The sequence below is a fragment of the Hippocampus comes genome, unplaced genomic scaffold (assembly GCF_001891065.2).
Source record: "Hippocampus comes isolate QL1 unplaced genomic scaffold, H_comes_QL1_v1.1 scaffold112, whole genome shotgun sequence".
NCBI lineage: Eukaryota > Metazoa > Chordata > Actinopteri > Syngnathiformes > Syngnathidae > Hippocampus > Hippocampus comes.
The window spans coordinates 3102648-3116971 of NW_017805841.1; the positions used below are offsets into that span (position 1 = coordinate 3102648).

Here is a 14324-nt window from a genome sequence, read left to right on the forward strand (position 1 = left end):
AAATTAGCAACCAAATAATTTACATTTAAATCAAAAAAAACTCTCTTGGACACTTCAACTGTTGGAGAAGTGTCATACAACCTCCGTCTCTTCTTGACTCTGTGAAAGCCTTGCACCATTATGCCACATCATAATGGAAAGTTTTTACATTTTTCTAAGACAGAAATGAGTGTAAATAGTTAAGTTACACACACATATTTGAAACGGCCTGATTTGTTGAAAATGAATTGCTGGTAATACTTATAATAGAAGCAAGCATGTTGACCACAAAAGTAAGGATGCTTGCAGATTTTCACGAATTAATCATACCAGCTCATCGTTTATGTTTTTTTAAATTATTGTATCACTCATGGCTCTTAGACGTTTGAAATGTCATATCTGAAAGGATATTTTTCTCGTCTGGGCCTCGGCGTGAGCGCAGGCTTTGATGGGCATGGCTAATGGAGGCCACGTCTTTGTCCCTACCAATCAAATCAGTGACAGCGTAAATTAGCTTAAAAAGTGATTTTTAGCAAATTTACATGATTGTCAGATGGCTTTGTGTTGATGTTGGTGCGCAACGTTGGATCACAGCAATATAAGGTGTCTTATCAACTTTCACAATGCAGTCTTTGGTATCCCAAAAAAGATGATTTATTTATTTATTTTTGTAATTTCCTGAAAAGTCATGACTTTGGAATTGCAAGGATTTAGCCTTACAGCAACAATCAAATGGTGATACAGTACTGCACAAAACATTTTCAAATGTTATCATGGTTTATCGGTGAACATTTTCCATCCCTATTCAAGACATCCGCTGGCACATACCACATATATACTGTCGGCTATGTTTATGTCATTCTTGTCTCGTTGTTGCCTCCGTTTCCGCACAGCCCATCTGTCCCTCCATTGTTTTCCCAGGCTGTTAAAATTCCTGGACCAACTTTGTCTCCCCTCTTTTCCTGCCCGGTCTTATAGTTTCCTTACTTTAGATTTTTTGATATTTTTTATCCTCACTTCTCAAATATTTTGTTGACTGTACATTTGCTCGCATCAGGGCAAATGGGCCCTCTCGACTCGCTCTCGGTCTCACTCTCTCCCCCTAACGAGAACCAGACTCAGACAGTGTGTGTTTGTGTGTGCACTGAGCTCTGATCAAACAAAGCAAGGGCACTTCAATTGTAGAGAGGAAGGAGAGGAGGGGATAGGGGGCGGGGGGTGGCGCTCACAGAACGCTTCATCACTCCTCCCCTGGACCCTTTTTACACACACACACACACACACACACACACACACACACACACACACACCCACACACACACACACACTCACACACCCACATGTGGAGACATCGTCTGGACAAATTGGTACATAACAACACACGCATGGATGACACACACACACACACACACACACACACACACGCCCACAAACGGTGAAGCAAGTTGTGGAGGATGTAACGGCACACATGCTGAGGAATATGTCTTTCGGCTTCTTATACAGCGCGCGATAATCAAGCGCTGTCAGTCTTTTTTCCCCTCCTCTTTGGGGTGCTTGTAGAGGCAAGGATTCTCTTCAAAGTTGCGTGGACTCATTGTTGGGCCGTGTTTTGTCTCCTCAAACTTCAGGTGTTCCAATGGCGTCAGCTGGAGAACCTCTATTTTCGAGAGAAGAAGTTCTCCGTGGAAGTTCATGACCCCAGGAGGTAAATCTCTACAACAGATCGATTGTCAAGGCAATTTGATTATATGCATGTGCGCTCAAGATAGATATTTGACCGCGATTTAAAATGTATGAATTCAGTGAATGTTGCTGCTGTTGAATTCGACTCCCATTTATTATTTTGATGCAAGTCATATTTCTCGACCTTTATTGTTCCTTACTACACACACAGATTTCAGCCTTGTCTTAAAACACCGGCGAACACAAAACAGAACAGTGATTTTGGTGCTAAAGCTTTTTGCATTTGTAACACCTAAAACTAAAAAAACAAAAATAAGACTGAGAAACAATTTTTGACAGCCAAATGGTGCATTATTTACAGCTATACAACTGAGTCATCTTTTCTCCCAATCGCAACACACACTTCTTCCGACCTACCACCACACATACTCTCCATTTATACTATACATATACTTACTCTGTTTGCATAAGAGGTTTTTCCCTCCATAGCAATAGTCCAGACAGGCAGCATTTCCCCTCGTAATCTTCATCTACTCAAATCCAAAACGATGACACACCACCATCTAGATGGATTTGTTCGTCATTACAGCGGTTTAAAAAGGTTTTATTCAGAGACGAGCTGGGCGAGACTCTCCTCCATGACCGTGAAATATCGGATTCCTGTTGACAAATATAAACGTTCATGGCAGTGAATGACTTTCATGTTACTTTTAGTGGAGTGTTACACTCGCCCGTAAGCGCTGCAGAACATGGATGGATGTTTAATGTGATACTCGGGCACGCAACTATCGGATGAGCTGACAGTACAGTTATGCACTTCAACAAACACTCTTTTTGCGCATATCTTCTCTCATGTTATAATTCTTTTCCAACAATAATATCCGAAAGGTTCCCCCCGTCCCTGAAAAAAAATTAAAAAAAACTAATAATGCTAATATCTTACAGCACACAAACACAATACGTCAAAAAGTCTTGACAAGGGAACCCCACGAAGAACTCAACATCTGTGTGAGTGGGCCGCTTTGTTGCCCAAATGACCCGGCCTGTATTTATTTAACATGGCTCCATATGTGCAGTGTTGCGGGGGGAGGAGGGGCTGGAGGAAAAACAGTCAGGGACAGGGTGAAACGACGAGCAGCGGTGTTTTCTTTGAGAGGAGCTGTCATTACGGTGAGCTGGCCATGAGTGTGTGTTTAAATAAGGATGAGCAAACACGCCAGCGTCGTGTGTGGCTTATACGTGCGTCGTCTTCTCACAAGCACCAGAGAAGCTTTTTATTGCCAGTAAAGTGGTACTCTAATTGTCATAAAGTCTTTGCCCGCTTACTTTAGTTCATTTACATTGCAAATCTTTTTGTGGAACTGCATGGCCAGGGTTCTTCAACTTTTTACACCCAATACCACCATCATGACCAACATATACTGTAAATGTGACAGAGGACTAAAATGTGCAGCACAAATAAGACGTATAAGCCACGATAATATTTTTATAATATGTCATACTAAAAGATAGTAAAAAAGTTTAATCTAAATAATGATTACATTAAAATATTTTCGATTAAAATTTAAAGGAGAGCCATACTCGCTATTTATTGAACCCCGGGAAAACAATAAAACACAAACACAATGAGCACACTTGGGCAGGTGATGCTGTAGGCCACAGCTGCCCCCCCCCCCCACACACACACACACACACACACACACACACACACACGCAATTGCCAACATCACATGCCAAGTCACCAGGCCCCGCCTCCTAAAGGCATCTAACTAACACAGATGCTACACTGCATACAGTATTTTACATATTTTTTAATTTCATTCTTTGTGTGTGTTCAAAAATATTTACAAAGTGTTAGAAAGGATGTAAATAATCTTAAAAGTGTTTAAAGTGTGTAGGAGGTGTCGAAGGTTGTGGGGGTGGGGGGGGGGTTATGTTTATTTGGTATATTGCAAATTGTCATTGTTGCGGCTGCATCTGGAACATCACCGTGATTAACGGGGGTTCGTTGTCATTTGTTTGCATTCAGTGCATATAAAGAGGCCTTGTGTCCGCTTCTACTGTAGGGCGTCGGTGACACGCAGGACGTTTGGCCACAGCGGCATCGCGGTGCATACCTGGTACGCCTGTCCGGCCCTCATCAAGTCCATCTGGGCCATGGCCATAAGCCAACACCAGTTCTATCTGGACCGCAAGCAGAGCAAGGTCAACAATTTTCTTTTCACCCATTCACTAGATTGTAGATTGTAGACACATGGTGTCACAGAACCCCGCCAATCGACCCGGCAGCCACGTTGTGGAGCAAATAAAAAAACCTGAGGAGATGGTGTTTTTCTAAAACGTTACTTCACAATAGTAGGCACGTGGTATTCTCGGGTGAAACAATAGGGCAAACAAGGATGTCAAAAGAAGCATTTTCGGACTACGTGATGTCAGACACCATGACTGAGAATGAACAAAAAAATTGAGTTAGCGGAGAAGAAACAGCGGGAATGTAAAGATAAACCGTAAACGCGTGTGTTCTGATCGTTTTGATTCATTTGTATTTCATATCATTTGTATTCATTTTGTATTGCTTCGAGATGATATTGAGAAAAGCAGAGAAAGCTTTTCTCCTTTGAAAAATGAACCTCCACAGCTAGTTTCAGCATCGCACATCACACTCCCTTCCATGCGTCCTCGAAAATGGGGGCTTAGCACCCAAGGCCTCAGCTGCAGGCGTTGGACTCATCCATTCCTTTTAACAATAAATCTTATCTGTGTGTTTTTCCACCCTTGTTCGTTGCGCATGTAATATTTTAAATGAACGTCTTGCCCAGTCATCGTGTGGTTGAGTCGCGACAGGCTGAGGAGTCATTTATATGTTCAGTTATGATCCAGTGAGCATATGATCGTTTTATCAATTTATTTATCTATGTTACTGTTTTAATCCTAGTATTCTCTTTGGGATTTTTTTTTTGTGCACCTGTATAAACACTTGGATTTATGGAGGATGAAATGAACAAAAAAGCGGGGAAAAAAACAAAAACAAGAGCAACAAAATACTAATTTGGCCGGAAAAATTATCTGGCCTTGGCAAAAATTAACTGCATTGCGTAAGAGTATAAAGTCAAATCCATATGATTCACTACTATTATTATTCGATGTGGCAAAGTACCGGTAACTAAAAACATTAATACCAGCTGGTAGGCCGCACTGAACACGGCATTATTCTTTGCTTGACACCAACCTTATTTTATCCGACTTTGCTATTTTTGTCGTCCTGCTCTTGTTGTTAGTTCCAGTACGCCAGTCTAAACGTTTGAATTGGCACTATGGGTTTGCCAGGTGTACGTTTCTTTGCCCCCCCTCCTCTATTATTTCATTTTGTACTTTTTCCACCCCATTTCTCTGTTATTTCATTTTGGAACTACTGTATTTATTCTACACTTGTACTTGTTAGTCTGAGCGCCACGGGCCCTTGAGGAACGCAATATAAACCCTCTGGTGTCTTTTACGGCATAAGAGGAATGACTGACAGGCTTTATGCTTGAGCTACCAAATGGCAAACAGGAACACGTGACTTCAACGAATACAATCCATTACAATACAGACATCAGACATGATGGTTGAGTTTCTGCCAGGTCTTGATTTTAACATCCTCTTGATTCTGGCACGTGTGTTTGTCCAGTCTAAAATCCACGCAGCACGCAGTCTGAGCGAAATTGCCATCGACCTCACTGAAACGGGAACGCTGAAAACGTCCAAACTGGCCAACATGGGCAGCAAAGGCAAAATTATCAGTGGGAGCAGTGGCAGTCTACTCTCATCAGGTTAGTTCATACATACTATATACGTGTGATCGTGTGTGTGTGTGTGTGTGTGTGTGTGTGTGTGTGTGTGAGTTTCAGAGCCGCGCAGGGGGTGTAAATGTGAAAGATTAATAGGCGAGTGCATTCTTGGGTGGTGGCATTCGAGCAGGGCGTTGGTTGACAGCTGGACGGACAGAAACAGCTGCCTCCATAGAGAGGCCATCGATTGGGCACCTTATGTTCACACACACAGAAACTTTTGTTCTCAAGCGATTGCATTTTATGTTTAATGTGGACAGGTGGGCCAGTTCATTTGTGTGGTTTTTTTGTTTTTATTTTTTTTTCTCCATAGTTAGGCTGTAAAACAGTGGTCCCCAACCACTGCTTGCTACTATTTGGTACCAGGCCACACAGAGAGACTGACTGACTTATTTTTTGCAACGCATATCCAAGTATTTAGTATATTTCAAAACGTTTTGGTATCATACGCATTTATATGCTTTCAGAGTCATTACGGCTCCTTTGTGGAAACAAACTGCAATGTAGCCCGTGATAAAAACAGGCTTGACACCAATCAAATTACAGGACTGATAATAGACGTGATAATAAAAATGTTCGGTGGGCTGGATTTAAGAGCATTGTCTGGATGTAGCCCGCGGCCGATACTTTTCCCACCCTTGCGTGGCAGGTTAATGGAACACTCCAAATTGTCCCGAGGTGTGATTGTGAGCACGGATGGTCTACGTGTGCCCTGCGATTAGCTGGCAACCAGTTCAGGGTGTCCCCCGCCTACTGCCCAAAGACAGTTGGGATAGGCTCCACCATGCCCTCATGAGGAGAAGCGGATTAGAAAATGGACGGATGGATTATTTTCAATATAATTTTTTTTAGATCATATCAATGTGTTTTATTCCCCCCTCACTGCCACTCTCTATTTTAGTTTGTACTTCATTATTTGTACACGTAATATACCGCAGTCCAAAATATTATGCAAATAATGTTTTGCAATCCAAACAGCAGGTCTGGGAGGCTATTCTGACATCTTGGAATGAAATTCAAGAACAACGTGTCCAAAAACTCCCAAGTTTAATGGATCGAAGAATTGCGAAACTGCTATCAAATCCGAGGTCCTATGTTAAGATGTTTTGGATTTATCTAGCTTTTGATTTCAGCAAATAAAATCTCCTAATGCTACAAATTCAGGAAATGAGTCAAGGAAATTCAGTCCATTTTCAGTTCTTTGATCACTCCAAAATGTCTTGACACATTGCTGTGTATGATAATTTGGAACAATGCATTTGAACAAAAACTGCTTTCATTGGGAACATTCAATTTATTCTTCAAATTATGCTTAGTACCACTTGCATAGACTATAAAAATGAAAGAAAAAACAATTTGCATCATAATTTGGAACAGTGTGTGTTATTACGAGTACATATGTTGATCTATCTAACATTCTCTCTTTAAAGTGACATGATCAGAAGCTGTAGTAGTCACTCAAATGAATTGAATCTCTGCCTTGGTGCATAAAGTCTCTGAACAGTAACAAGAGCCTCAACGCTGTGGGCCAGATTGTTTTAAGAATCTTACAGACCAAATTAGGTGATCCATGGTCGCCAAACCAACAACAGACACTGTTCTCTTTATAAAAGGCCAGTCCACCATCCGAAGGATTATTGTGTCTTTCAAAGCCCATGTGTGAATCGCCAACAATCCAAACTTTGAGTGACTTAAAGCCATCTGTTTTTTGTTTGTTTGTTTGTTTGTTTATTTGTTTTTATCTGCCACAGCTTTCTCAGCGGGTGAGTCTTGCGTTGTTTCTGTCTTTGCCCAAGACGAGGGCGACGGTGTGTTTGTGTGTGAGCAATTTGTCTGAAACTTAAAGGCGTGTTACAAACAAGACTGGCACCATCTCCGGCTCCCCAGAGATTGTGCGTCAGCGACTTTTGTCCTCTGCACTGCCCCCCTTTTTCCTTGAAACAAACAGCTTCCTTATCGAAATGTTGCACTCACTTCCCTGTAAACATCCTGGCAGACTTGTGCAGGTGCATGGACAATCTCTCCGTTTTTCTCCCGGACAGCCAAGACCCCCACAACAGCAAAGAGCAGCATAACAGTACTCTCCTGACACTTAACCGCTCGGATTGTTTTGCAGGCTCTCAGGAATCCGACAGCTCCCAAACAGCCAAGAAGGACATGCTGGCTGCGCTGAGGGCCCGCCAGGAAGCACTGGAGGAAACGCTGAAGCAGAGGCTTGAGGAGCTCAAGAACATCTGCATCAGAGAGGCTGTATGCCAAGACTTGGAAAAAAAAAAAAAAAAATCTCCGCTCTTCTAAATCTTCAATTGTTCCCCCTCATTTTACTTTTCATTTGCAGGAGCTGACAGGGAAACTTCCCAAGGAATACCCTCTAGATCCAGGCGAGGAAGCTCCCACAGTGAGGCGAAAGATCGGTACTGCCTTCAAATTGGATGAGCAGAAGATTCTTCCAAAGGGGGAGGTAAATCATTATCAAGGTTTTTTTTTCGCAACTTGAAACACACCAAGTCGGTGTCATCCTTTTGTCAAAATACCCCAGGGATCAAGAATTGAATGAAAGCACTCACTCCCGCGACCTTGGTGATTCTCAGCATCTCGGAAAAAGAATTTTTCATTTGAATTTTTAAGTCATGTTATCTGAAATCACCAGAGCCCAAAACACGGTGGACCTGTCATCTGTGATACATCTCTCTTAATGTTCCCTGGTTGACCAAAAAAAGAAACCAAAAAAAATCCCAGAACTGTGCTACTTCTAAAAATAGCTCCCTTCACAGGAAGAGCTTGTGGTTACATGCCTACCAGTAGACAGAATGTGCGTGGGTTCTCGTATTTTTTGAATGACGAGATTTGTTGGCTTTGAAATGTTTCCACGCACTTTTTTTTTTCTTTTTCAAATCACAAACCTTCCTGGTCAACATTGGCCACTCTTTCACATACACAAACCGACTCTAGCAGTGTGTAAGAGATTACTCAGGACTGACTTAGACCGCTACCATGTCGACTCCAGTGAATAGATCCCAATGACAGGAACATACAGGCATTCACTATGTACAGCATATACTATACAGTACATGCACAGGTGCATCTCAAATTAGAATAATTGAAAAGTTCTTTTATTTCAGTAGTTTGGTTCCAAAAATGAAGTCACAATTTAATTAAGCAATCGTTTAATTTAAAAACATGCTAAATGTAATAGAGTTGATCTGACATGCGGATTAGAAAATGGTTCATAAAGGTGTGCACTAACGCTGAAGGATACTTCGAAGATCGAACCCACAACTTGGTGTGGAGTTGACCAGTCGACCACTGAGCCATGCCACCCGTATATAATATGATGCAATGTATAGTTGCCTACCCCTTTACTTGATTCTAAATTTAAGGGTAGTATTGAGTTGTTTGACTTGGTGATGCCTACTTGACAAATCCTAGCAGAAGTGTGGAGAAAGACAGTCTTTGTTACGGACACTAGCTAGCTTGTTATTATTGGAGTGCCGAGTGTTTCTAAAGAGAGGATTCAGCGGTGAGAAAATCTGCTCTGACCAAGATAAATTATTTCTGCACCGTGCTTTCTCTGGCAACCTGCGTATTCATTGAGAATTTACAGCCTCTGTAAACTAAGCCTCTTGTTGGTTTTGGATCATGAGTAGGTAACTTAACTTAGCTCGCTGGTGTTGCCCACGTTGTTGCCATTATATCCTTGCATTTGCTCCTCCCAGGAAGAAGAGCTGGAGCGGCTGGAGCGGGAGTTCGCCATTCAGTCACAAATTACCGAGGCCGCCCGGCGCCTGGCCAGCGACCCGCACGTGAGCAGCAAGAAGTTGAAGAAGCAGAGGAAGACATCTTATCTCAATGCGCTCAAGAAGCTACAGGAGATCGAGAACTCCATCAATGAATATCGAATTCGCTCTGGAAAGAAGCCCACGCAGAGGGCCTCGCTTATAATTGAAGGTACCAGCAGTCTAGAGTTTTCGTCACATGAAAGTATCTTCTTACATAGTGGTGTCTTCTCTAATAGAATAAAATCATGGCAAAAGAATGAACAAAACGGTTTCAAATCTCCCAAAAATATGATGAATCTTGGACAAAAAATCTGACAAAAATATGACCACAAAAACGCGGTTGAAAAGTACATGAGGTGACCCAAAAAAAAACTAGAAACATTTAGCAAAAAGTTGAGAATATGACAAACCTTGAAAAATAATAATAACAATCATAATAATAATACAAATGTGGAAAAAAATTACTGTCGAAAAACATTTAAACAAGAGGATAAAAAATGTGACAATCGGACAAATCTGGCATAAAGCAAGCTCCTTCTGGTGTTCTTCATTCCTGTAGAGGCCAACATCGGCTCCGAAGATAGTTCGCTGTCTGACGCTCTGGTCCTGGACGATGACGACCCCCAAGTGACAGGCACCCCCAACTTCTCACCGATGGCGTCGCCCCACAAGGGCCTCCCCCCGCGTCCACCGTCTCACAGTCGTCCCCCGCCACCGCAGTCCCTAGACGGGCTGCGACACCTGCACTTCGGTCGCGCCGACTATGACAAATCGCCCATCAAGCCCAAAATGTGGAGCGAGTCTTCGCTTGATGAGCCGTATGAAAAAGTCAAGAAGCGCTCCTCTCACTCCAGGTAGGAGGCCGTGTTGACTCTCCTGGTGCTTCCCAACCTTTATTAAACAACGGCGCATGACAAAAACGTCATGGCATGGGACACCTGAGGAGTTATTTTGCGTACAATTCATCCAAAGCATTCTTTTTCTCTTTAGTCACAGAAGATTCCCAAGCTCTGGCAGCACAGAAGCGGGCGGTAGCAACTCTCTGCAAAGCAGCCCCATCAGGAGTCTCCCTCAGTGGAACTCTCAGTCCAGCATGCCGTCCACACCGGACCTGAGGACCCGGACGCCACACTACGTACATTCCACCAGGTCCGTCCTTTGCAACTGAACCTCAATCTCATTCTTTCTGTTTCTGCTCATACTGTAAAGCTACGGGCCAATTACAAGCCCTGATATGAGTTTGACATCACATAAATCAGCACCTTTTTGATTCCTGTGGCATTTAGGGGTGCACATGGTAGTTGTGGTAAATTGGCTTTGGCATCAAGTTGGAGGGATCTTTATAAAATGTCTCCCTTTTAATGTGTGAATGTGTGTGCCCCAAATATTAACCCCGAAGTGTTGTTTGCGTGCCCCACAGGTCAGTGGACATCAGTCCCACACGTCTGCACAGTCTCGCTCAGCACTTTAGGAACCGCAGCTCCAGCCTGGAGTCCCAGGGCAAGCTCCTGACGTCAGACCCAGACCCACACTCGCACTCGCACGCCCTGGGCACGCTGGGAAGCCCAGACTTTTTCCTGGGCCCCACGCGGACCTCTAACGGCTCCGATCCACTGGACGACTGCTCCTCCTGCACCAGCCAGAGCAGCTCAGAGCACTTCTACCCGGCCGGCGGGTCCTTAGCGCCCGGTAGCAACCCTAACTACTCAACCCTCGGGGAGGACTCGCCGTCCAAAGCCAGGCAGCGACAGAGGCACAGGTAGGCGGAAGGACGAGGCATTTCAGCATTTATTCTGTATCCTGAAATTCAGTTTAATGTCCATGTACAGGTAGTACGACAATTCAGTGGACCAATAGAATATCAAATAAATGCTCAACCGGCTTGCCCTAAAGAGCTTTCCGGGAGATGGGTCTTCCTCAAAATCTGCCTCTGTCGGGTGATGCAGAATCCACTACATCAAACGCCTCTGGAGAAGTGGCCATCTCATATCTTGTCCAATTGGTCGGTGCAAAATCTTTTCAGCAACAATCTCACATCGATCATTGACACCTTGCCCCCTTTTTGAGCATGAGAGGAGGTGAGAAGTAGAGAGGAGAATTGTCAGTAAAACAGGGTAAAATCCAGATGTCAGTTTCTAAAGTAGGAAAATATGCAATATTCCTTCGAGATGTGGTTTCACTAAACATGAGAGTGTAAAAATAAGTCTTGAGTCAAGATTTCACATTTCTGCAGGTAGTAGCTGAAATTTCCACAGGTAGGACATTCCTGAGTACTGGAGGAGCAGTAGAGAATGCGCCAGAACCTGCGGGCTTATTTTAGTCCTCCGAGTCAGCAAAAGACCAGCATATGGCCAGTGTAGGTCTCGGAATGGAACATATGTATGACTAAGTCAGCAAAATCAGAAGTTGGTCAGCCATGTAATATTTAAAGTAACAAAATCTTAAAATCGCATCTCGGGTGGACAGTGAACCAGTGCAAGTTGGCCAGTATAGGGCTCATGTGATCAAAACTGTCTTACTGGTGAGAACAAAGAGTCGACCGACTACAACACAGACCTTAAACTGCATGTCAGTGGTACAGAATAAATGCTCAAACGGCTTTCCATATGTTAGCAAAGCTCTCCTTTTCGTAGCACCTCTCTTCTTTGTGATTGACCCACATGTTCCCTTCAAGGTCCGCCGGTCACCTGGGGTCATCCAACTCGGGCTCCATGCCAAACCTGGCAGCTAAGAACGGCTCGGTTGGGGGTTCAGGCGGAGGTGGCATCGGCGGTGGACAACATGGCGTCTACCTCCACAGCCAGAGCCAGCCGTCCTCACAGTACCGCATCAAAGAGTACCCGCTGTACGTGGAGGGTAGCCCCAACCCGGTGGTGGTGCGCAGCCTAGAGAGTGACCAGGAGGGCCACTACAGTGTCAAGGCCCAGTTCAAGACCTCCAGCTCCTACACGGCCGGGGGACTGTACAAGGAGGCCTGGGGAGGGGAGGAGGGCAGCGAGGGCGGTGGCCGACTAACGCCGTCCCGCTCGCAGATTGTACGGACTCCGTCGCTGGGGCGCGAGGGGAGCGGCGGAGGAGGGGGCAGAGCGGCCGTGTCGGAAGAGCTGCGCTGCTGGTACCAGAGGTCATCCGGGAGTCTGAAGGAGAGGAGTCACTCCCACTCAGTATCCGCCTCTTCTGAAACAGGGTCACAGCAAGGCACGCTGGGACATGGACGGGGCAGCCGGGTGGGAACGCTCGTTAAGTGTTCACCAGGTACTCGTCCTTTCATCATGCTTGCACATCTCCATGAGATTGTCATTTCATAATGGCAATAAGAATAATATTATGCTGGTTGTACTGTATGTCTTTTCTCCGCGTAGTCTGACTTCCTCCCACATTCCACAATCTTAGGTTGATTCAAAACTATTCATGGTCCTGTGTTGTGTATGTGAATGAATGGTTTTCTGTCCACGTGACCCGCAATTTGCTGTTGACCAATCCAGGGTGTACCCCGCCTCGCCCAAATTCAGATGGGCATAGGCTAGACCAGGGGTGTCAAACTCATTTTACATTGTGGGCCACATACGGCCTCAGTAGATGTCAAGTGGGCCGGACCATTAAAATTTTCCATACTCTGCTATTAATATCCAAAGTAACATGTCTTTCCTTTGTTTTGGTCTAAAGAAGCACAAGAACATTTGGAAAATGTTGAAATTTAATGAACATATTTTTTACAAAATATGTTATGAAGCACCTTAGATTTCCTTAGACAAATGTGCAATTTACTTTTATCATTCACATATATGCATTGCAACTGATCCCACTGATTGTACTAAGGCACAAAAATTTAACAAGTAATATGGTATTGAAAAATATAGTAATGCATTTTAAGATCAAACGACATCTATAAAGAAAGGAATTTTTAAACCATTTACACATGCATATAAAATCTAAATTTAATCCCTGCCTACATCTTAGAAACTAAGGAGATTGCTATTAAATGTGTAAAGAATAAAGTATTCACGTCCTTGGTAGCGTCTGCTGTGTTGGGTCTGTCTCAGTGACAGTGCTGTTGTTTCCTTCTCTGATCATAACAATGTTGCCTTCTACTCTGATCAAAACAGTGTGTCCCCTAGCGGATACTCCATGAATTGCACCTTATTAAAAATATGCATTTCGTGTCTATGCATTTTTTCACTTTTAAATGATCCTGCGAGCCTGATTGAACCTCCTGGGGGGGGGGGCGGTTCCGGCCCGCGGGCCATATGTTTGACACCCCTGGGCTAGACTGTAGAACTAAGAACAACTCAGTGTGTTGAACATGTGCCAATGTTATCAGCGTTCCTAACCAAAGATCCCCCCCCCACCCCCAACGTTAGTGGCGTCCCCACACAGCCAAAGGAGTGTGACACCCTCCAGCGAGCAGGCGGCCACGCCCACACCCCCCTGCAGTCCACAGCACATCCTCAACTGGCAAAGCGGGTAAGACCCCCGGCGCACCCTCGGCAGGTTTCACGCTACCACTCTTTCATCTTGCCCCTCTGCTGTTTGGCTTCACACTTTGTCCACTTTGCAGCCTAACTTTCCTCCTCAACGAGACTCTCTCTATTCGATACTAACACGTCTTCCCTTGTGTGTGTGTGCGTGTGTATGTGTGTGTGTGTGTCTGTGTGTGTGTGTCTGTATGTGTCCTGTCTCCTGCTTTAGAGGCACAGCAGATAGCTCTCCCACTGAGGACGTCTGTCAGTCTCCTCTTCGGCCTGGCTCTGGTGTCTAGAGGTACTGTCCCTAGTCCTGGAGAGACCTCCACCATGAGCTATGCATTCTTTGTGGTGGTGGCCATAGCGCTGCTCTCTTTCTGGCTTCAACCTATATTTCTAACACTAATTTCTGCTCGCAAATCTACTTGACGCTTTATTGTGGCTCACAAACAAAGATGTGTATGCTGTAAAAGGGACCATAGACCTTTTTCACGTCACATGTCCTTCCAGGTGCCGTAACTTCCTGTTTATATGTCGGGCCCGGGCATTAGCAGTGTTTATTTGATCAAAAAAGCCTTTAAAATTTTTAT

At 44.2% G+C, this 14324-nt stretch overlaps 1 protein-coding gene across 13 annotated transcripts in view; it reads left to right on the plus strand.

Annotated features, from left to right (window-relative positions):
• Positions 1-14324, plus strand: part of frmd4a (FERM domain containing 4A) — a 133909-nt gene that overhangs the window by 115561 nt on the left and 4024 nt on the right. For 7 of the 13 annotated variants that reach the window (XM_019888289.1, XM_019888290.1, XM_019888288.1 and 4 more), the window contains 11 exons: positions 1608-1684; positions 3726-3867; positions 5333-5474; positions 7609-7742; positions 7831-7953; positions 9209-9440; positions 9831-10125; positions 10262-10420; positions 10692-11030; positions 11946-12526; positions 13633-13735. In XM_019888289.1, coding sequence (XP_019743848.1) covers positions 1608-1684; positions 3726-3867; positions 5333-5474; positions 7609-7742; positions 7831-7953; positions 9209-9440; positions 9831-10125; positions 10262-10420; positions 10692-11030; positions 11946-12526; positions 13633-13735 — 2327 coding nt within the window. Of the gene's footprint in view, positions 1-1607; positions 1685-3725; positions 3868-5332; positions 5475-7608; positions 7743-7830; positions 7954-9208; positions 9441-9830; positions 10126-10261; positions 10421-10691; positions 11031-11945; positions 12527-13632; positions 13736-13960; positions 14033-14324 lie in introns of all 13 variants that reach the window. The other 6 variants (XM_019888287.1, XM_019888285.1, XM_019888282.1 and 3 more) reach the window with 3 other exon arrangements.